Genomic DNA, 21,234 nt, shown 5'->3' with positions numbered 1-21,234 from the left:
GCCAGGTAAGCCGCCCGGCGATCCTTCTGCATATAGGCCGATATGCTTGTTGGATACTGTCGGAAAACTGTTGGAGAGAGTGATTCTTAACAGGCTTACGAAATATACGGAGAACGAGAACGGTCTATCAAACATGCAGTATGGATTCCGGAAAGGTAGATCTACGATAGATGCCATCCGAATGGTAGTGGAAACCATGGAGACGGCACAGAAGCAGCAGAGGAGAGGGAACCGATATTGTGCGGTTGTCACTCTTGACGTTAAAAACGCTTTCAACAGCGCCAGCTGGGTAGCAATTGCCGACTCGTTGCACAGGTTGAGGGTGCCTAAGTATCTATGTCAGATTCTGAAAAGCTATTTTCAGAACCGGACACTGATATATGAAACAGATGCCGGGATCAGAAATCTGTTGGTTACGGCGGGCGTTCCACAGGGATCCATCTTGGGTCCCACCCTTTGGAATGTCATGTACGATGAAGTGCTGAAGCTGAACCTGCCCAGAGGAGTCAAGATTGTCGGTTTTGCGGACGATGTAGTGCTTGTAGTGATCGGCGAATCACGGGAAGAGGTGGAGGTACTGGCAACGGAGGCGATAGATGCCGTGGAAAATTGGATGCGAGAGAAGAAGCTAGCGTTGGCCCATCAAAAGACTGAATTGGTTATGATCAGTAACCGGAAGGCAGTACAAAATGTGAGCATCATGGTCGGTGAGTGCATCATAAACTCGAAGCGAGAAGTGAAACACCTGGGCGTGATGTTGGACGACCGTTTGAATTTCAACAGTCACGTCGACTACGTCTGCAATAAGGCGACAAAGGTGATATCGGCCTTATCCCGAATTATGCCTAACAATTCTGCGATTACCAGTAGCAAGAGGAGGCTACTGGCGAGCGTGTCAACGTCGATCATCCGGTATGCAGCTCCAGCGTGGTCGGCGGCACTGAAGACAGGACGAAATCGTGCCCAGTTGAACCGTACGTTTAGGCTGATGGCAATGCGTGTAGCGAGTGCGTATCGAACGATATCATCGCACGCCGTGCACGTAATAGCCGGAATGATTCCTATCTGCCTTCTACTGGAGGAGGATAGCGAGTGCTACAGGGATCGAGCCACAGGGAGAGGCCGGAACAGAGCGAGAGCCAACACGCTTAGTAAATGGCAGCAGCAATGGAACAACGCAGAGAAGGGCAGGTGGACTTACCGACTGATTCCAAACGTGTCGATATGGACCACTAGAGCGCACGGCAAGATTAATTTTCAACTGACGCAATTCCTGTCTGGTCATGGCTGCTTTAAGCAGTACTTGCACAGGTTCGGCCACGCAAGGTCACCGTTGTGCCCTGAATGCCGAGACATAGAAGAAACACCAGAGCACGTAGTCTTTACTTGCCCACGGTTTGCACAGCAGCGAAGCGAAATGACTGCCATCGTCGGAGACGACGTGATCGTGGAAAATATCGTCCTAAAGATGTGTAGTAATGAAGATAAGTGGAACGCGGTGAACCGATCTGTTGTTCAGATTATGTCAACACTACAGCGGACATGGCGAGAGGAGCAGCGTCAGATGACGTAGGCAGCCCTGCCGAACGAAGAAGGGCGCCGGACTGTTTTCGACACTCTAAAAGAGCGGACGAAGGGAAAGTGATACTGCTCGGTTCCGGGAGACATTCCTTTGCCGGGGAACTCTCCGCCGGAGTAGGCTAGATCCACCGCCGGGACTAGCTGAGTAGACGCGACGTAGCACCGGTCCCGGGTCGTAGGAGCACCAGTGAACCGGAAGTTAGCCTCCACCGAAATCGCTGGACTGACTCCGGCACCCTACCGGTTGGCCCGTAAAAAATTGAAGAGCAGCAGTAGCAGCAGCAGAAGAAGAATCGGTCTCGGAAGAACTTCCATCGCCGGGGAATTCTTCGTCGGTGTAGGCTAGGTTCACCGCCGGGGACTAGTTGAGTAGACGTGTCATAGCGACGGTTGAGGGTCGTCGGGGCACCAGTGAACCGAAAGCTAGGCTCCACCGGAATCGCTGGACTGACTTCGGCACCCCTCCGGTCGGCTCGTATCGTAGAAGTAGAAGAATCGGTGTCGGGAGAAATTCCACCGCCGGGGAACTCTCCGTCGGTGTAGATTAGGTCCACCGTCGGGGACTGGTCGAGTAGAATACGTCGGAACGCTGGTATTGAATAGTCGGGGCGCCTACGAACCGGAAGTTATGCTCAACCGGAATCGTTGGACCGACCTCGGCATCTTACCAGCTGAACTATGGAAAGGAGATGGTCGCCGTAACCGTACGAGTGCGGGCTTTGTATGAGCTCAGAGTGGTGCACAAACTGGAGCCGAAGGGCTCAGAATGTTGCATGTAGGTACTAACAAATTGACGGGTCGCCAAAGGGCGAAAATAGGTATTAACAAATTACTAACGAGTGGAGCCGAAGGGCTCAGCATGAGACACGTCGTTGAACGGTTTTAAAACTGCTAACAGGAGCCGAAGGGCTCAGGAGCCAAAGGGCTCAGGAGCCGAAGGGCTCAGGAGCCGAAGGGCTCAGCATGTAGAATAACAAATTGAAGTGGTGCGCTCAGCACGTTGTCCTCCCCTTCGAAGTAATACCGGAAGGTAGTTCCGGAGGGTGATGGTGATGGTACTAAACCTAGGAGAGTGTTTTTAGTGGGGAAGGCACTAAGTGGATCCCACACCGCGCCAAAAATTACACTGGCATGAGCATGAACATATACAGGCCAGTCTATGAAGATTTTTAAACTCCTAGTTGCATGAAAAAAAAAACACACAGGGTTGCAAAATGGTGAGTCGACAACCAGGAAGGAGCGTCCAACATAGCTCTGGTCCTCACAAGCCCCTACCTCACGCTTCCACGGGTCTAACGATGACAAAGACCGCCAGCAAAGGGTTGCGTACTTAGCTGGTAGTGCAACTTGGGCACTGTTGTCCTTCTGACATCAGCTAGAGTGAGGAGGTGCCAGGTGGGAGCTTGGGATTTTTACCCTTCCCAAGCGAAACTCATACATACAGCCGTATGGAATACCACCTTTAGTACTTCCTTCGGGAGGTGGCCGAGCGTCTGGTCCATCTGACCAGGGGCTCAAGCACGGTCTACCTAGGATGTGGCGGGGTTCATCAGTGGGCTCTGGTGAATCTCTACAAAAAAACACATATCTGCAAGTAACCCTGAACAAGCGACCTGGTACCGCTTTCAAAGTGCCTTAGCCCAACCATTGGAGTGCCAAGCGCACCCCCCCGCTGGACATTGGACCAGTTCAACGAGATGCTGGACGAGCTAACCGATAAGCTAGCCGACCGGAGACCAGTCGTCATCGCTGGCGACTTCAATGCTTGGGCAGTTGAGTGGGGCAGCCGTCTCACCAACCCAAGAGGGCGTAGTCTACTAGAAGCGCTGGCAAGGCTGGACGTAGACTTGGGTAACGAAGGAACAACCAGCACCTACCGTAGAGATGGCCGGGAATCAATAATCGACATCACTTTCTGTAGTCCTGTGTTGACGGGAAGCCTGAACTGGAGAGTCTGCGATGGGTACACTCATAGCGATCATCAGGAGGTCCGGTATAGAATTGGTGGAAGAACACAATGCTCACAGAGAGCGAGTACTCCTCATGAGCAGATGTGGAAAACGAAACGTTTTAACGAAGAGCTTTTCGTGGAAGCCCTCAGAAGAGAAGAGCAGGTTCTGAACTTGAGATCGAAGGAGTTAACGGCTGCGATGGTACGAGCATGCGACATTGCCATGCCACGGAAGGTCGAGCCGAAATACAGACGTCGTCCGGTATACTGGTGGAATGAGACACTTGGCAACCTCCGCAAAAGATGTCTCCAAGCCAGGAGACGGATGCAAAGAGCCAAAACCGATGGTGAGAGGGAAGAGCGAAGAGTAACATTGAGGGCGGCGAAAGCCGATCTGAAAAGAGAAATTTCGCTGAGCAAGAGAACGTGCTTCAAGGAGTTGTGTCGCGATGCCAATGCAAATCCGTGGGGAGATGCATACAGGGTGGCGATGGCCAAGATCAGTGGTCCAGCCGTACCCGCTGAAACATGCCCAGAGAAGTTGCAGATTATCGTCGACGGGTTGTTCCCACAACACGCGCCAACGGTCTGGCCACCGACACCGTATGGCCTGGAAGGTGAAGAAAGAGCAATCATTACCAATGAGGAGCTCATAGAGGCGGCCAAGAAAATGAAGCCGAAGAAAGGGTGGAGGTTCTCGCTACAGAAGCAGTGGACGCAGTCGAAAACTGGATGTACGAGAAGAAACTGGTGATAGCCCACCAAAAAACGGAGCTGTTGCTTATCAGCAACCGAAAAGTGGTGCAGAAGGCTGAGATTACAGTGGAAGAACACACTATAGCCTCAAAGCGGGAGCTAAAACACCTCGGCGTAATGATCGACGATCGGATGAATTTCAACTGCCATGTCGATTACGCGTGCGAGAAAGCAGCGAGGGCAGCCACGGCGCTGTCCAGGATCATGCCGAATAACTCGGCGATTTGCAGCAGTAAGCGGAGGCTATTGTCTAGCGTGGCTACGTCGATCCTGAGGTACGCTAGCCCGGCGTGGGAACCGCAATGAAGACGAAGAGGAACCGAGTCAAGCTTAGCAGCACGTATAGGCTGATGGCCATGCGGGTAGCGAGTGCCTACCGAACCATATCTTCGGAGGCAGTATGCGTGATTGCCGAAATGGCCCCTATCGGCTACGTTTTGGAAGAGGATAAGGAGTGCTACGAAGCTAGTAGTACTAGAGAAGCCCGGAAGATTGCCCGAGCCGACACGATGGTGAAATGGCAACGCGAGTGGGATACCGCTGAGAAGGGAAGGTGGACTTATCGCCTTATTCCAAATCTGACGAAATGGGTGAGCAGATCCCATGAAGAAGTCAACTTCCACTTGACGCAGTTCTTGTCAGGTCACGGCTGCTTCAAGAAATATCTGCACAGGTTCGGCCACGCAGAGTCGCCGCTCTGCGCTGAGTGCCCAGTCGTAGAAGAGTCGCCGGAACGCGTCATTTTCGAGTGTCCACGTTTTGCTGCGGAACGTAGCGAAATGACAGCGGCAGGGCAGGCAATCGTCACCGTCAAATGGAAAAAGTCGTCGACGAAACTAAAAAAAGAATCGTCATCGTCACTCAACCAGCGTTGGATGACGATTTGCTGCAGTTGTCCGCCGCAAAGGCTCGGCGTGCCTTTTTTGAGAAAAAAAAAAAAAAAAAAAAAACAAAACAACAAAACGTGTCCGGAATTGAACAAACGAGCTCTGAATCGTCAACGTCACGCGCTTACCAACAGAGCTATTGTTGAAGCTTGAGGAGTACGGGTTAAATTGCCAATACAAGCAATTCTGGGATGGCATTCGCCGTTTTGTGCATAGCAAGCGAATATACAATAAACGCCTCCTTCGTTTGAGAAAGGGGAGCGAACGGAATGAAGACAAAGTGGTTAGTTGACGATTTTGGATTGACGTTCGTAGTGCATTCTCTCGTCGATGACGAGACGATGACCTGCCAGAGTTATTACACTGGATGACGATTTCTTTTTTTATTTCGTCATCGCACTGTGACGAATCTGACGATTGCCTGCCCTGGACAGCGGTCTGTGGTGCTGACGTAACCGTAGACAACGTAGTGGATAGAATGTGTAGCGATGAGGTGATGTGGAACGCGGTGAACATGGCGGTGACGAAAAAAATGTTATTGCTTCAGCGGAAGTGGAGGGAGGAACAAGCCGGTGAACCGGAAGTCAGTCTCCAACCGGAATCGCCGAACCGACCTCGGCACCCAACCGGTAGGTAGGCTTGATCCACCGTCGGGGACAAGACCGAGTAGATCGTGGAAAAGCACCGGAAATTGTAGGCTTCGTGGCCGTGCGGTTAGCGGCGTCAGTCGTTTAGGCATATTGTGCCATGAAGTGTGGGTTCGATTCCCACTCCAGTCGGTGGAAACTTTTCGTCAAACGAAAAATTCATCATTGGGCTACTGGGTGTTTCGTGTTGTCCGTTGCCTAATGTTGTGATTGTTCAGTCTGTGCAGCCTTGAGCTGAAGACGGTGTTAATTGTCTTGTCAAATTGGTCGTCAGGGCACCTGTGAACCGGAAGTCATCAGCCAACCGGAATCGCAGGACCGACCTTGGCACCTATCCGGGCAGCATCGGTACCGGAAGAACTTCCACCTCCGGGGAAGTCTTCGTCGGGGTAGGGTAGATTCACCGCCGGGGACTATCCGAGTAGTGCGCGAGAACCTGGAGTGCTAAATGGCACGCGTCCAGCACCGAGAGAACTTCATTCGTCAGGGAGTTTCTGGCACCCATGGTATCGTGAGCCGAATGGCTGAATATGGCATGTTGAGATCACAAACTATGAATACTAACAAATTATTAATGGGAGCCGAAGGGCTCAGCATGGCATGGATTAGGAACTAACAAATTAATGATGGAGCGCAAGGGCTTAATGAAGGGTGCGCGTAGCATGTGTCGCCTCTTCTTCGAAGTAAAACCGCAAGGTGGTGCCGGAGAAGAATTCTTTACGGTGACGGTGTACCTAGGAGACTGTTTTTTAGTGGGTAGGCGCCCCATTGCGAATCCTACACAGTGCCAAACCATACACTGTGGCATGAGCATGAACAAATACAGGCCAGTCTTAAGAAGATTTTTTTAACTCCTAGAGATGCATGAAAAAAAAACACACACACACACGGGGTTGCAAAATGGTGAGTCGACAACTAGGAAGGAGCGGCTAACATAGCTCTGGTCCTCACAAGCCCCTACCTCACGCTTCCACGGGTCTCAAGATGACAAAGACCGCCAGCTAAGGGTTGCGTACTTAGCTGGTAGTGCAACCTGGGCACTGTTGTCCTTCTAACATCAGCTAGAGTGAGGACGTGCCAGGTGGGAGCTTGGGATTTTTACCCTTTCCAAGCGAAACTCGTACATACAGCCGTATGGAATACCACCTTTAGTACTTCCTTCGGGAGGTGGCCGAGCGTCTGGTCCATCTGACCAGGAGCTCAAGCATGGTCTACCTAGGATGTGGCGGGGGTTCATCAGTGGGCTCTGGTGAATCTCTACAAAAAACCACATATCTGCAAGTAACCCTGAACAAGCGACCTGGTACCGCTTTCAAAGTACCTTAGCCCTCTGGAGTGCCAACCGGCACATCAGGATGGATGCCAGTAAAATCCTGATTATGGTATACTGGTCACGGCGCAGAACAACGGAAATGACACGGATTACGGATTACACACCACATTGCGACACAGAGCTGACAGTCGTGTTATTCTATTCCCCGAGTAAGGATGGGTGATACCATCTTGAAACGGCGAATAGGCTAATGGTGCGATTGCCCCCGTCCCGGTAAAACCTTGGCAGGCCTCTGGATACGTTCGGATCCCGTCCATCTTAAGTGATGAGTACTAGGCTCGGATGACTAAACCCCGATCTACGCCGATCCGGCTCTGAACACGATTCTCATAAGGGATCGTGTCAACCCTTGCATGGCCTCCCTGCTTGCATAGATAACCATGGGATCATGAAAGGCGACTACGTACGGCGGGAAATGATAGCGGCCCAGAGGGGGACCCTGATGAATGGAAGAGAGTATAATTGAGATCGAAGAAGGCGCGGCGAACCCTTTCGCTAAAGGTGGCTTAGTACGGTCACCACCATCGCAGCTAGGGCAACAGCAGCGCAATCAGGAGGAGCAGCAGGTACAGCGGCAGCTTCAACAGCAGCAGCAGCAGCTTCAACAACAGCAGCAGCAGCAGCTTCAACAGCAGCAGCAGCAGCTTCAACAGCAGCAGCAGTCTCGAGAGCTGCGGCAACAGCTTCAGCAGCAGCAACAGGCTCAGGTCAATGCATGGTCAACGGTGCCAAAGCTACCGAGAGTTGTGGCAGCCAAGAAACTGGTGGACGAATTGCACGAGTTCGTCGATAAAAGAAGTAATGTGCACAAAGACATCAAGACTTTGGTGTTGAAGATCCAAGGAACCCTTGGACTAGCTTGGGCGGCCGTTGCACAGAAAGTGGAATCGACTGAGAAGGAGTTGTCGGCGGCCAAGACTGCCTTAGAAATAAGGCAAGTGCCGATTCAACAAACGGCGATGCCAATTACTTTTGCGAGGGAAACCAACGCAAAGAGGGACAAATCCCAGAGGACGGAGAGCGTGCCCTTCACCCCGAAGAGGCCAAGAGCATCACCAGGAGATGCAAGACCGGGTGGTTCCAAGAAACACAAGGACACCCGCGTCAACGAGTCAGGCCAAGCGAACGCAGCAACCACCAAGGAAGGCAACGATACCCCATGGGAAATCGTCAAGGCAAAACATCGGAAGACGAAAACCAAGAGCAGGTCCGAAAAACAAAGCCTCTTCAAGGGCCGGCAGAGAGGCGAGGCGCTTATAGTCAAGGCAAGCAATGACTCGTACGAGAAGGTTCTCCGTGCAATGCGGACAAACCCGGAGCTCGAACAGCTGGGTGCAGACGTGCGGAAAGTCAGGCGCACCCGCACCGGAGATATGATCCTGGAGCTAAAACGAGATCCGATGGCCAGCAGCTCTTCCTACAAAGAGCTCGCCGAGAAAGCCATGGGTAATACGGTAGAAGTGAGAGCCGTGTGTCCGGAGGCAGTCCTTGAATGCAAGAACTTGGACGCAATCTCTACGGACGACGATGTAAGGGTTGCCATGAAAGAGCAGTGCATCTTGGTGGTCCCGGAGAGACGAAGGGTTTGGCGGCAATGGAAATGGTTTAGTGGGTCGGGGGTGTAGTCCTGTTTACTGCTTGCATGTAGTAAATGGTCCCCAACCCCACACGGCGTCTGTTGAGCAGATGATCCCCCCATTGCTTAGAAGAAAAAAAAAAAAGAAAAAAAGGTTGTATGATGAGGAGGAGTGCTGGAGAGTAGGTACATCACACACCCTGCAATGGAGATGGTTTGGGTAAGAATTGTAGAGGTAGTCGAAATAGATTGTAAATATGAATATGTTGATATTGTAATTTTCATGAAAGATTAGACTTTCATGACGAAATTGAGATGCTGCCAATAATGTACTGATGGTACATTTTCAAAAACCATTTACCTTTCATCCTTGATTTTGGTCACTGCCAGCTGGTTTTGGCAAGAGAATACGATCAGCTGGAGCGTGAGAACAATGAAGATGATTGTAAACATCGGAGGACCAGCTGGTTTTGTTGCATAAACAAGACCAGCTGTTTAGTCGAGAACAAAGAGAAAATGGTAAACACTGAGCCGGCCGGAGTTAACTGTCATGAACATCAAGATAATTGCATGGGCGGCGGTGATCGAAAAGGGGCAGCGAAATCGAAGGCGAAATCTGAGAAAGACGAAATTCAGATCACTAAAGTCTAAGTGGTAAAAAAAATCGCAATACCCAGTCATGAAATAAAAGAGAGGATAAACGCTGATAGCGATATCAGTCAGTAGCCTGCGGTGTGGAGCGAAAGAGCCTTGTTGTGTTTTGTAATTTTTATTTCAACAGGGACTACTCTGAATAGTACGTAGCGTATCACCGGCTTGAGTCGTCGGAGCGCCAGTGAACCGGAAGCCATCCTAAAACTTTAGCTAGATAACTTAAACTAAAGAAGTTTGCAATTAATGGCAGAACATCAAAGAAAGTTATTTTTTCATTACGAAGAGTCAAATAAACAGATTTAAAACTTCCACAACAAACAATGACTCGTTGCTATAGCTCAATACGCTGGTACAGGTTGTTGATGTGAATATCTAAAAAATGCATTTAACGCAAATCGATGTGCATTTGATGTTTATTGAGAAAGTGAGCTACCCCTTCGTTTCTTGTTTATCTCACTACTAACAACACGTTGACGTGTTGACGTAAGCTTTTGTAAAACGTCATGTAATTCCCATACAATATGACACATTCATTCTCTCGTTTCCAGATTATTCCAGACACATTTCCAAACTTTCCACACGCTATCACGTCGCATCCCTTGTCAAGTGCAACCGTGAAAAACTTACGAAAATTCGTTCATCCGTTCTCAAGCCATTTCGTTCCATACAACCACCATACACCACTGCTTTTTAATTTATATATAGATGTTTTAAATTATCCTTAAAAATATGGTAAATTTCTTTACTTACTCGAAAAAGGGAAAACGCTTGGTTAGTGGCTCGCTACGTGCGGCTTGGAAATCTAAGTTGTTACATATTAACCACACCATTTCCTGTGTCCACGTTGTTCCAGAACGAGGATAAGTTGCAACCTGGATAAAAGAGCATATCAATCTGGTTATACTTACTAGCTATACTTAGAAATTAGGACACCGTTTACCCAAACATCATCAGGGTGCGCTTGAAAGTTGTAAAAATGTTCCGCAGCATCTCGATATTTACTAGGAAAAACCCATTTATCGTTACCTACTCGAACGAATCCAGTTTTTTCACCTGTAAAAAAAAACAGTTCTGTTTTCAATGATTAACTTATCAAAAGGAAGAGACTTTAGTGTTGTGCTAAGAGAGAGAGGAGACAGCTGCCGTCAAATTCACTCACCATAACCATTTTGGTGAATAACAACACAGCTTTAGATGGACCAATGCACGAGTTCACTAATTTAATAATGAACTCGTGAATCGGTCCATAGGCCTATTCAAATGACGTCTCTAATCAGCTGATCGGGAAGCACTTTGACATTTCTTCTATGAAAATGACAGGCCCGTGTTAGCACCGGTCCTCCACCGATGTAAACAAATGCATAGACGGATCTGTCACATGAAAAGGCCTATTGCGAGCTCCCAACTGTCAATGGAAACCGCACATTCGAAGGCCAGAGCGTGACAAATCGTCAAAATTCAAGTAAACGTACACACTCAATCACGATTTGCTTGTTCGGTATTTTTTTATACCGGGTACGAATTGTAAATCATGAAAAACACCGAACTTTTAGCTTTTTGATTGAAAATTTCTGAGGTTCAGTAATAATTTTTACTTTCTACTGAACTACGGTAGCTGTCAGCCCCAATTTTGCAACATTACCGAACAGTAAAAACCAGGGGGGTGAAATGAGCCAATAATTGGCTACCCAACCTTGATTCAACATGGTGTCCAGTGACTTTGTTTTGATTTTTTTGGGACTGACTTGTTTTGATGGTTTTTTGGATAGGAGACATCAATGATACCTTAAGCCCCAAGCACAATGTGAGCGGCAGAGACGCCCTCCGGTTTGGCAGCAAGACTACGATGTAGATTACGCAGCGTATGCATACAATGCGGTAACCTACGTTCAGGATGTGCCGATATTGCTTGCAGAGGCGAATAAGAGAGGAGACTGGTGTCTGTGGAAGAAGGCCATCGAAGAGGAGATGGCGTCAATGCAGAAGAACCAGACTTGGACACTAGCAAAGCTGCCAGCAAACCGAACATCGATAACAAGTAAGTGGGTGTTTAAGATCAAGCGGGGAGTAAACGGTGAACCCGACCGTTATAAAGCTCGCTTAGTGGCTAGAGGATTTAGCCAGCGGTACGGATTCGACTACTGTGAAACGTACTCACTAGTAGCGAAGCTCGACACTGTAAGGACGGTGCTGGCTTTGGCGAACAGAGACAATATGGTGATCCACCAGATGGACGTCAAAACGGCGTTCCTCAATGGGCAGCTCCAAGAGGAAATCTATATGGTTCAGCCTGAGGGATTCACCGATGGGACAAACCAAGTGTGCCTCCTGCAGAGGTCAATATATGGCCTAAAACAAGCATCGAAATCATGGAACGACCGTTTTCACGGGTTCATGGTGAACCGGCTGGGTTTCAGTAGTAGCCCGAATGATCCTTGCCTGTACTCTCGCAGGATTGGGACTGAGACTGTTATCGTTGTACTTTACGTCGACGATATCATTGTGGCTGGAACTTCCCTGAAGGTGGTGGAAACTGTGAAGCGTTGTTTTTCGTCGGAGTTCGAGATGATGGATGTTGGAGAGATCCACAGCTTCTTAGGAATCCGCATCGATCGAGATGGAGAAACAGGAGTTTTGCGTTTGGGTCAGCGACAGTACCTGGAGGACTTGCTTCGGCGATTCCAGATGGACGATTGCAAACCAATATCCACGCCTATGGAGTGTCGGTTGAAACTTCCGAGAGGTGAAGAGGAGAAGCGCAACCGTACCGCGAGCTCGTCGGTTGCCTGACATTCGCATCGCTTACAACGAGATCGGACTTATCGGCGGCAGTGAATTTTTTCAGCCGATTTCAAAGCTGTCCGACTGATGAGCACTGGTCGTACCTGAAACGTGTATTGAGGTACATAAAAGGGTCATTGGATATTGAACTGGAGTATCCTTCAGATTCGAAAGCGCCGTTACTTGAAGTATTCGCTGACGCGGACTGGGCCAACCACCCGGCAGATCGCCGATCAGTCAGTGGATGTTTGTTCAAGGTAGCTGAATGTTGTGTTGGCTGGATGACGCGGAAGCAACAGGTGGTATCGCTTTCTTCAACTGAAGCCGAGCTAAACGCGCTTTGTGCAGCGGCTTGTTTTGAGATTTGGCTGGTTAGACTACTCAAGAATTTGGGAAAAGAGGCCGAACTGCCAGTATGCTTCTATGAAGATAACCAGTCGACAATAAGGATCGCGGAGGACAGCAAGAACCACGGTCGGCTCAAGCATGTCGACGTAAAATATCACTTTCTACGTGATCTGGTGAAGGATGGCCGAATCCGTATTCGGTACATTTCAACAGCGGACCAAGTGGCAGATATGATGACCAAAGGTCTCCCTGCGACGGCACTTCGTCGCCATCGTACCAAAGCGGGATTGGTAAGTTGCTGCGATTGAGGAGGGCTGTTGGAATAGCAATCCTGGCAACCCTACTACTACAACCTTACTGGTGTTGCTATGCGCACCTTTGTGCTTGTTTGCTTTTTAACTTTGTTTTCTACCACTGTTATTATCTCAAGAGACGCCATTAAAGTAAAACGTGTTAAGAGTAATTCCTTCGAGTTTTTCCGTTTTAATTCTGTCTTCTGCCCATTCGAAACCACAATAGGATCTGCGTGGTCTTAATGGACTAGCCTCTCAACAGAAGTAAGCCATGAATATATAATAGGCCTCTGCACTGTTTTCATTTTGTATGGTAATTTAACTTTTACTGGCCTTGCTGTTTACAAATTTCATGAAAGAGAGATGTACACTTTTGTGCAGAGACCCATACCCATAATAAATCATTCCCTGTTCAAACCTGTTCACAATTAGACGTCTCTTTACTAACAGTTAGATTATCATTTTTTGATATCATGAAATCAGCTAATAATGTGCCAAAATGTTGAAGCACATTCAAGATTTCAATGGTTTTGGAAGGAGAGCAAACATTTCAAGGCATTCTGTAAGCAAATAGCTATTTTATTGTGACACTTGTTCGATTACGGAATTTAAACATTTAACAAAACTTCGCATTACGATTGTGTTGGGATTGTAGTGTCGCACCAGTAGGTAGAATATACGGGCATCGTCGGTGGTAGTGTTTAGAGGTACGCTATGCTGTGCTTCGTTGAATTGTATGAATTAGTAGATACCTGGATTGAATAAAAGGAGCGGCAGTTGCTAGTCGAGTTATCAGTCAGTAGCTGCCTGCAGGAATGGACTAGCTTGTTTTCTTCGTGAGTAGAATAAGCTATCCTGGAATTGGAATTCTCGAAAACTCATTCAAACAGACTCAAGTCAAAAAAGTATACAAACTTACTTTATCGATTTTACGTGTTTCGCACACGAAGTTCTACACATTTCGCTCTGAACCAACTCGATTTTTCATTTTTAGAACGTTTAATTTCCGGATTTACAAAACGACGAAAGTAAGATTTTCAACTTTAGCAGCCTAACCACTACTTTCGCCGCTCCGCTGGCGCTGTATTGTGCATCCCGAAAAAATTCAGAAAAAGAACTTCGCTCATTTTCCTCTTCTTTATCAACGAACTTAAGGTAACACACGATAGACTCATCGTGGCATCCATGAACAATCTATGTTCAAACTATCGTTGAAAAGAAAATATTTCTGGTGTATATCATATCGATCATTCGGTGATCTATCAGGATCATATGCTTGCTAACAACAGGCATGTTGATACACTTTCAGTTCATCTATGTCCGGTAGAACCGATATCACATCCCCAAAACTACAAAATCGATCATCATTTATGGATAGCAAACAGTTGCACCTTAAGCACCGCCAACACATTTTCAATCGGAAGGATTTTGGCGCGCTCGAACTGACAAATCCTCCGTTGTGGTGAAACTTCTTCCGCCGACGTGATGTTGGACAGTTTTCTAAAACAATCGAGATAAAAGCCGAGCCGGCAGAGCAATGACAGTTAGTTCGTTCAAAACTTCGCTTCGGAAGTCCAACCGGCGAACTCCAGATTGGTGCTGCGAAGTCAATATGGAGAGACAAAGTGACTTAACCACGAATCAAAACAAAAGACTACATGTGTCGATTTTAAATACACTGGTACAAAAACGTCGCAAGTAGCTGAATAAATCGGCTTATCATTTTGTAAAAAATTTTTTGTAGGAAATAATTATGTCCTTAATTATTAATTATTTTAGTGAGCTTGAGCAATGTTGTGACAGTTCTCACAGCAAACAAAAAAATGTCAACATTGCACGTCGGCAATAGGCCTCTGCACTGCTTTGATTTTGTATGGGATTTTGAGTTTTACTGCACTGAACAAAAGCTTCAGACTCATACTGAATGATTCACAATTCACAAGGCTGCAAATTATCATATTCCTTATTTTGAATGAAAATGAAAGAGTATGATGCATACACCGCCCATTGAACAAAAATCATCCAATTCTGTGATGGTTTGCAGTATACATCTGTATGAAAATAAACAGATAGTTGAACTGTGACAACAAGGCCCCCAATGAATGATTTTATTTACTCTTATGTCCCAAACCGAAAATCATCCAATCATTGTCTGAAATATCATACGGCAGACTAATGATGCTAAATATAAAATCATCCTTGTGAATCTTTGCATAAATATTGCGGCATCTACGTGACGGGCTCGATATTTTCTCGTGGATTGCACAGGTAATTGCATACTATGATTGAATAATCCAAATAAATCTTTATTTGTAGCACCTGTTCGAAGTTGAAGACACAAATTGAGGGCACCAAAACCAAAAGTAGCCTCAACGCAAATAGTTTGGTTCCCATTCAGAATGTGGTCACATATTAGCACTCTGCATGTTCGCTTCAAGCTGTTTCGCTTCCGACATACTAAAGTGTGATGAATATTTCCTTCATTTAAACAAATAAACAGTTATGTATCTAGAAGCCTCAACGATTAGTTATTATTTACACTCGATATGAAATATTTTCAATTAATAACTAGAATGCAATGTGTGTTGTTTACATGTATGAATGATAATCATTCAAATTCATACGTATTTTTCAAGGAGTAAAATCATTCTCAGACTAGATGATTTTCATTCGATGTTGTTTGTAAACAGATGATTTCGGCAAAGATGAAAATCATTTTGAGAGTGTCTGAAAATAGGCATGGGGCTCGGATGAGGCAAAAATCATTCAATTTCAGGCGGGAGATTCTGTTCAGTGTGGCCTTGTTGTTTACAAATTTTATGAAAGAGTGTAAGGGAGGGGTACATTTTTGTGCAGAGACCCATGGGGCTTTGCACTGTTTTGATTTTGTATGAGATTTTGACGATTAATGGCCAACCCATTGGATTCGACTATATGTTGCAGCCTACGCGATTGAAAAATACTGAAAGTATGCTACACATGGATGTACGCCCACGTGGTTTCTGTTGAAATGTTTGTTTTTGCTTATGAAAATGATTCAGCTTAAGCAAAATTTTTCGTAATAGCAAAACATGTTGCAAAACTCGATTCTTAGGCACTCGTTGTATTTATCCAACGATCCAATGAGGCGAGCCTTGTTGGATAAATGTACAACTCGTGCTGGAAAAAAAATCATCATTTTGCAGTTTTTGAGTTTTTATTTCTGCATCTTTTTAAATCTTCCTCAGGATCGTCATTTTGCCTGTTTAAAACCTTTAAAAACTTAAAATATCTAACATAGATCAAGAAAAGTATGGAACTTTTTTTTCTCCCCTTCAATGTGTTCGACTTTTTGAAGGGGGCTTACATAAAAGATAATTAATATGAAATATTATTTCATATCAGCCTTATTGCTTCCAATATTTTTGGAGTAACGCTTTGGTAAGCGATTTAACGCGCCCTTTCTGTTACAATTTTGAACACAATATGAACATTATATTTAAACTTACCGTGAAAATCACGTAAAAGTTTTTCATTTGTTAGCTGATCCACAAAATCAATTGAATAGGGAAACTTATCTCCGTTGTCGTTATTATTGAACTCCATTGTTTTACAACTCAAACGAGGAATGTCCGAATGTCTTGCGGACGGTGGCCTGAACGTGACTGATGTAAGTGATGATGTTGCCATGCGCCCGTCCACTGAGTTAAGATTGCGTTTCACTTTGTTGTCTCGGCAGCATGTAGGGTCGATAGGGGCAGTATGGTCCACCTAAGCAAAAGGTCTTGAAAAGCATAGAAACACAATACAATTTAATCGTTCCGTTAGGTTAGGTTAATTTGTAGTTCAAAGTATCTCCTTTCATACCACAGTTGTATTTTGTAAAAAATGTCACTTAGTATTTTCTTGTGATCATTTTTGAAAAACATTATTTTGTGTGTGATTTTACACCATACGGGGCGAAATGGTTCCTCATACGGGGCAATATGAGTCACCATACTAAATCTTATTATTTTATTTAGAAAAATCGTTTTCAAGACATAATGTAGAAGAAGACAATATGTATGAGAGAGTTTTGTACAAACACTGGGTTAAAGATTGATTTGAATCATGGAATTGTATGTTTTGCTGACAGTTCAATAAATTATGGCTTCAAGAGCTTCATTTTTGAAACATTGTCATTCAAATAAGTTTAATAAGTTAAAAATTGTAGCGGAATTTGGGGCAAGTGTGCCATAGGGGCAAGTGTGCCACCCCTTATTTTCATAAAAACTACAAAATATATTTTTTCTTTGAGCTTAACTATATGTTCCCTAATAGTTCATAAAACGGTGATCAAAATTTTACGAAAATTGCTCTATTTTTTAAGTATTTGCATCAATTTTTGTATGAACAATAAGATTTCAGTAAATTTTTATAAGATTTCGTTGTTTCTAAATAGCATGGTGTGAGGTAACTATTAACAGATTTTTCAAACGTTCTGTACATCGTAAAGCTATACAAAAGTGTAAGTTATTGTGGCATTTGGACGAAAACAATATTAAGTTTCACATACGAAATCCATTTTTGTTGAAATCTATACTTTTTGGGGCAAGTGTGCCACCTATTTGGTAAACACAAACGGTTGGAGTGAAATTCATAAAAATGTAAACATCTTCCACGAAATCATAATAATGAACCAAAATGAGGCACCAGTAGTAGTTTCTGAAGTGTAGAAGGGGAATAGCGAACATTTTTGCTCCCAAAGTGATTTTTTCTCCAAATATTCGATAACATCGTGGTTTTAGGCGTTTTGAGAACTGTTTTACTTATATTCATCAATATTTTACCGTTATTTAGTGCTGATCTAGGGTAATATTATACAGATCCTCCGTAATAAAAGGGTAATTCATATATCGTATTGAATGAAGACAAAAATAACCATTTGAGTTATTCGAATTGACTAGTAGAGAGTTCCGCATGTAATGACCCTTGTTATAAAGCATCCCCCTATGACGGTAAACTTAAAAATATTTTTAAATTATCAATAAGTCTCTGCTTTGTATGTAATATCAATATAAGATAAATAAATTTTTATTACAAGTAGAATTACATGCGATGATCATTCGGTGGCCGTCTTGCCCCATATGGGTGGCACACTTGCCCCATAGTGTTGAAAATTAGGTAATTTTGGATGATTTTTGAAATGCTCCAAAACTAATACTTTTTACTATTATTTTCATTTTAAATGGCATAGTGTTTATGAAAAGATGCTAAACTAACATCGTGAGGCTAAATTGGTGGGGTTTTTAAGCTTTAGACAAAGTTAGAGAACAATTTGCTTAAGGTGGCACACTTGCCCCAAATCCCGCTAGTTATAATTCAAATCACGTGCGGCGACGATATTGCAATGAAACTGCAAAAATTGCATGTATTGATTGTCTATTTTTGCGATAAGTTAGTTTTGACCGGCTATGACCTGGGAGGAAGAAACCAATACGAAATTTATGTACGTCAAGGTAAGCCGAGATTCTGCTGTCACGAACTGTCACTGTGAGCCCAGATCTAAAACAATGGACAAACATGATAAAAGCACGTAATTGATTAAAACTAATTTTTGCATTTTATCAAATGTGACAAAAAATCGATTGAAAAGCTATTCATGCTTATTCAAAAGTAATGTCACAATAGCACCTTTTATCCTGATTGAATATAAAGTGTTCAAATACGCATTATTTTACTTTTTCCAATAAAAACAACAATTAAATGCACAGAAAACTTTGGCCCTTTTTCCATGTTTGTCCAGAACGATCGAAGGAACACAACAAAAGAAAACTAGCAATTTTCATCAAGTCTGCCTTGATTGTCGTTGGCAAGCTGGAGTTTTCTTGCAATTCAAAATAACTTTGTGTCATATTTCGTGTGTAATATCGGTGCCTCTCTCCCAGGCTATGACCATAGTGCCCATAGTTTTATACAAGGGTGTGTTCACAAATTTCTAAACGCCTAAAATGGCCATCTTCGACATTTACCCACCCGCTCGTAACACGTTTTGTATGAATATTTTGAAAATTTTGTATGAGCTGTAACATTTTGCTGATAACCACCCACCCCCTTCAGCGTTATGTTATGTTTTTATTGAGAATTTCTTTTAGAATCTATACAATTTCATGCACATGAATAGTGAAAGAATGAACAATATGCAAAGCTAATTTTTACATCCAAAATCTAATAAGATTTTCGTAGTAGCAGAAACATTTCAGATTTTCATGAATATAAGAATTATAAAATAAGATTTTCGCACTAGTTGAAGCATAATCTATGAGGTCCTAAGGTTTTAAGCTCAGATGAAGGGTGGCCCAAATTGCCCCGTATGACCATACTGCCCCGCCTTCCCCTATCTAGGAATTTGAACATCTCAGCACTTTGGAATTCGTGAGTATAGTTATCATTTTCGTTTTTGGGAACTGGGTCGGTGATCACCACATAAATAAACCAACGTCAAGTAAATTGTAGTTCGGTCGAACTTGAATCGGGTAGGGGTTGAAACTGTGATGCAGAACGGGTTTCGCCAGTTCCAAGCTAGGTTCAAAAACGAATTCGACATAACTTATGCAATATTGCTCAGTGATGCTTTGGGGTGAAAGTTTTCGACGATGTGAATTCCGCACCAAATAAGCCGCTCAGACAAATGTGCACACTCAGAAATAAATAAAGTCATTATTTACTATTTTTCATGCATAATCGCAGTTTGCCATGCATAATCGCAGTTTGCCATGCATAAAATATCTAAAGTGCGAGAAGACAGAGTCAACTTTATGCAGCTTAGTTCACCAATTACTATTTATTAGTTATTTTCAATCTAAAATGTAGATTTGGCAGCCATTCAAAAATGCGTAATTTTTATGTATTTTAAGACTAGTTTTTAGCTGTTTTATGAACTCCAAATTTAAATTAGCAGCTCATTACGTTGTTCAAAACTTTATTTTCATTCATTCCATACATATACACTCAAAAATTTCACATAAAATTCGTTTTCATTCGAAGCGACTGCTAGGAGTATATAAATTTTCCATGTCCTTCGTCGAATAGGTAACAGCATAAGTCTTTATGACGTTCGTCCATTTCTCGTCGGTGAGATCCCGGTTCATGTAATAAATCGAGGTACCGGCGATTGGGAAGAGTTGTAGAGGAAGACGGGGTAAGACCGCCCGCCTAAAGGTAGGTATGCTGTTCCGCTCAAGAAAAGTAAAAAATTCTGTCCAAGAAATGGTCAAGAAATTTCCTACGGTGAGCTCCATTTGAATTGACCTTTATTCTCAACTGCGTACTAGGATCAAAGAAAAATGCTTTTCTTGAGCATTTCATGCAAGAAATTTCCCACGCACATAGATACACGCAAAAAAATTGTGCGGTAAAAACTACCATTTTTGGGGGTTAACTTAAGCGCTCGCACCGGCAACTTTCAGCAGACCAGAAATGCGCTTGATTTTACCATGTCTGTAGTTGGAATCAGATTGTTGTAAATTATTTCTGTCAAATGTACTAGTAATGCGGTGGGGTGTACCGTAAACATAAATAGTAATTTGGTCTGAATGTCCATGGTCAGATCCGGATTTGGGGGGGTGCCAAGGGGGCAAATGCCCCGGACCCCCGATCAAAGGGGCCCCCGAGGAGTGAAATAAAAAAATTGTTACGATTGTGAGACTACATAGGGAAAAGTATATTCTATACGATTTTTATCTGATTTTTTTAGTTTCATTGCAAATGCTTTTTTACGTTAATGAAAACCATTATGGTTGGATTAAAAGCTTGGAAATATGCCTCGGGTTAATATAATATTGCAAACTGTTACAGCTTTTTTTTTATTTAATAATTTATTTATTAGGCTCATGCGCCATTAGGCATTACTGAGCCGAGTTATTTTGATTTTATTTACAAATTCATGGTGTTTTCTTAATTTTCTATGTTAGTTTTGGGGAATCGAAAAACTCGCGGTTTGGTCGAGGTTAGGGGTAACCATAATTTCAAGGAAGGGATAGGACAATGGGATCGTTTCGTTGACATACAGCAGCTTTAAGTTGTGACGTGTTTACTTTGCTGCTGGTCGAACGTTGAGTGGACAATGACAACCTGTAACGATACAAAAAGACGGGTTTCGAGGGGACACAAGGTAGACAAGTGGACCGACAAGAAAGGGGAGTTAAATAATGATGTTAGCTTGTTTCAAAATATTGTACAAAAGCTTCATGTACACAAAGTCAAGTTTACCCAGCACATCCCTAATGTCTTCCTTTTCTGGTTCCCCTTGGGCCCTGAGGGATGCACAAAAATCAGATCTGGCAAAACCGTATTCGGGGCATTCCCAAACTACGTTGTTGATATCACCGCAGCTGCAGTGATTGCTATCTGTGAGGCCTATTCGATTGAAGTGAGAGCCTAGAGATTAGTGATCTGACATAAGACGAC

General features: G+C 44.3%; 1 protein-coding gene across 1 annotated transcript in view; it reads right to left on the bottom strand.

The window, feature by feature from the left end:
- Positions 1-16,570, bottom strand: part of LOC110678487 (sulfotransferase 1C4-like) — a 92,277-nt gene extending 75,707 nt beyond the window's left edge. Inside the window, exons 1-3 of the mRNA XM_021851442.1 lie at positions 16,296-16,570; positions 10,326-10,438; positions 10,136-10,257 (exon numbers count right to left, since the gene is read on the bottom strand). Of these exons, the coding sequence (XP_021707134.1) occupies positions 10,136-10,257; positions 10,326-10,438; positions 16,296-16,476 (416 nt within the window). The 5' untranslated portion in view covers positions 16,477-16,570. The remainder of the gene's footprint in view (positions 1-10,135; positions 10,258-10,325; positions 10,439-16,295) is intronic.
- Between the last annotated feature and the right edge of the window lie 4,664 nt (positions 16,571-21,234).

The sequence above is a fragment of the Aedes aegypti genome, chromosome 1 (assembly GCF_002204515.2).
Source record: "Aedes aegypti strain LVP_AGWG chromosome 1, AaegL5.0 Primary Assembly, whole genome shotgun sequence".
NCBI classification, from domain to species: domain Eukaryota; kingdom Metazoa; phylum Arthropoda; class Insecta; order Diptera; family Culicidae; genus Aedes; species Aedes aegypti.
This window is presented reverse-complemented; position numbering and strand designations above follow the sequence as displayed.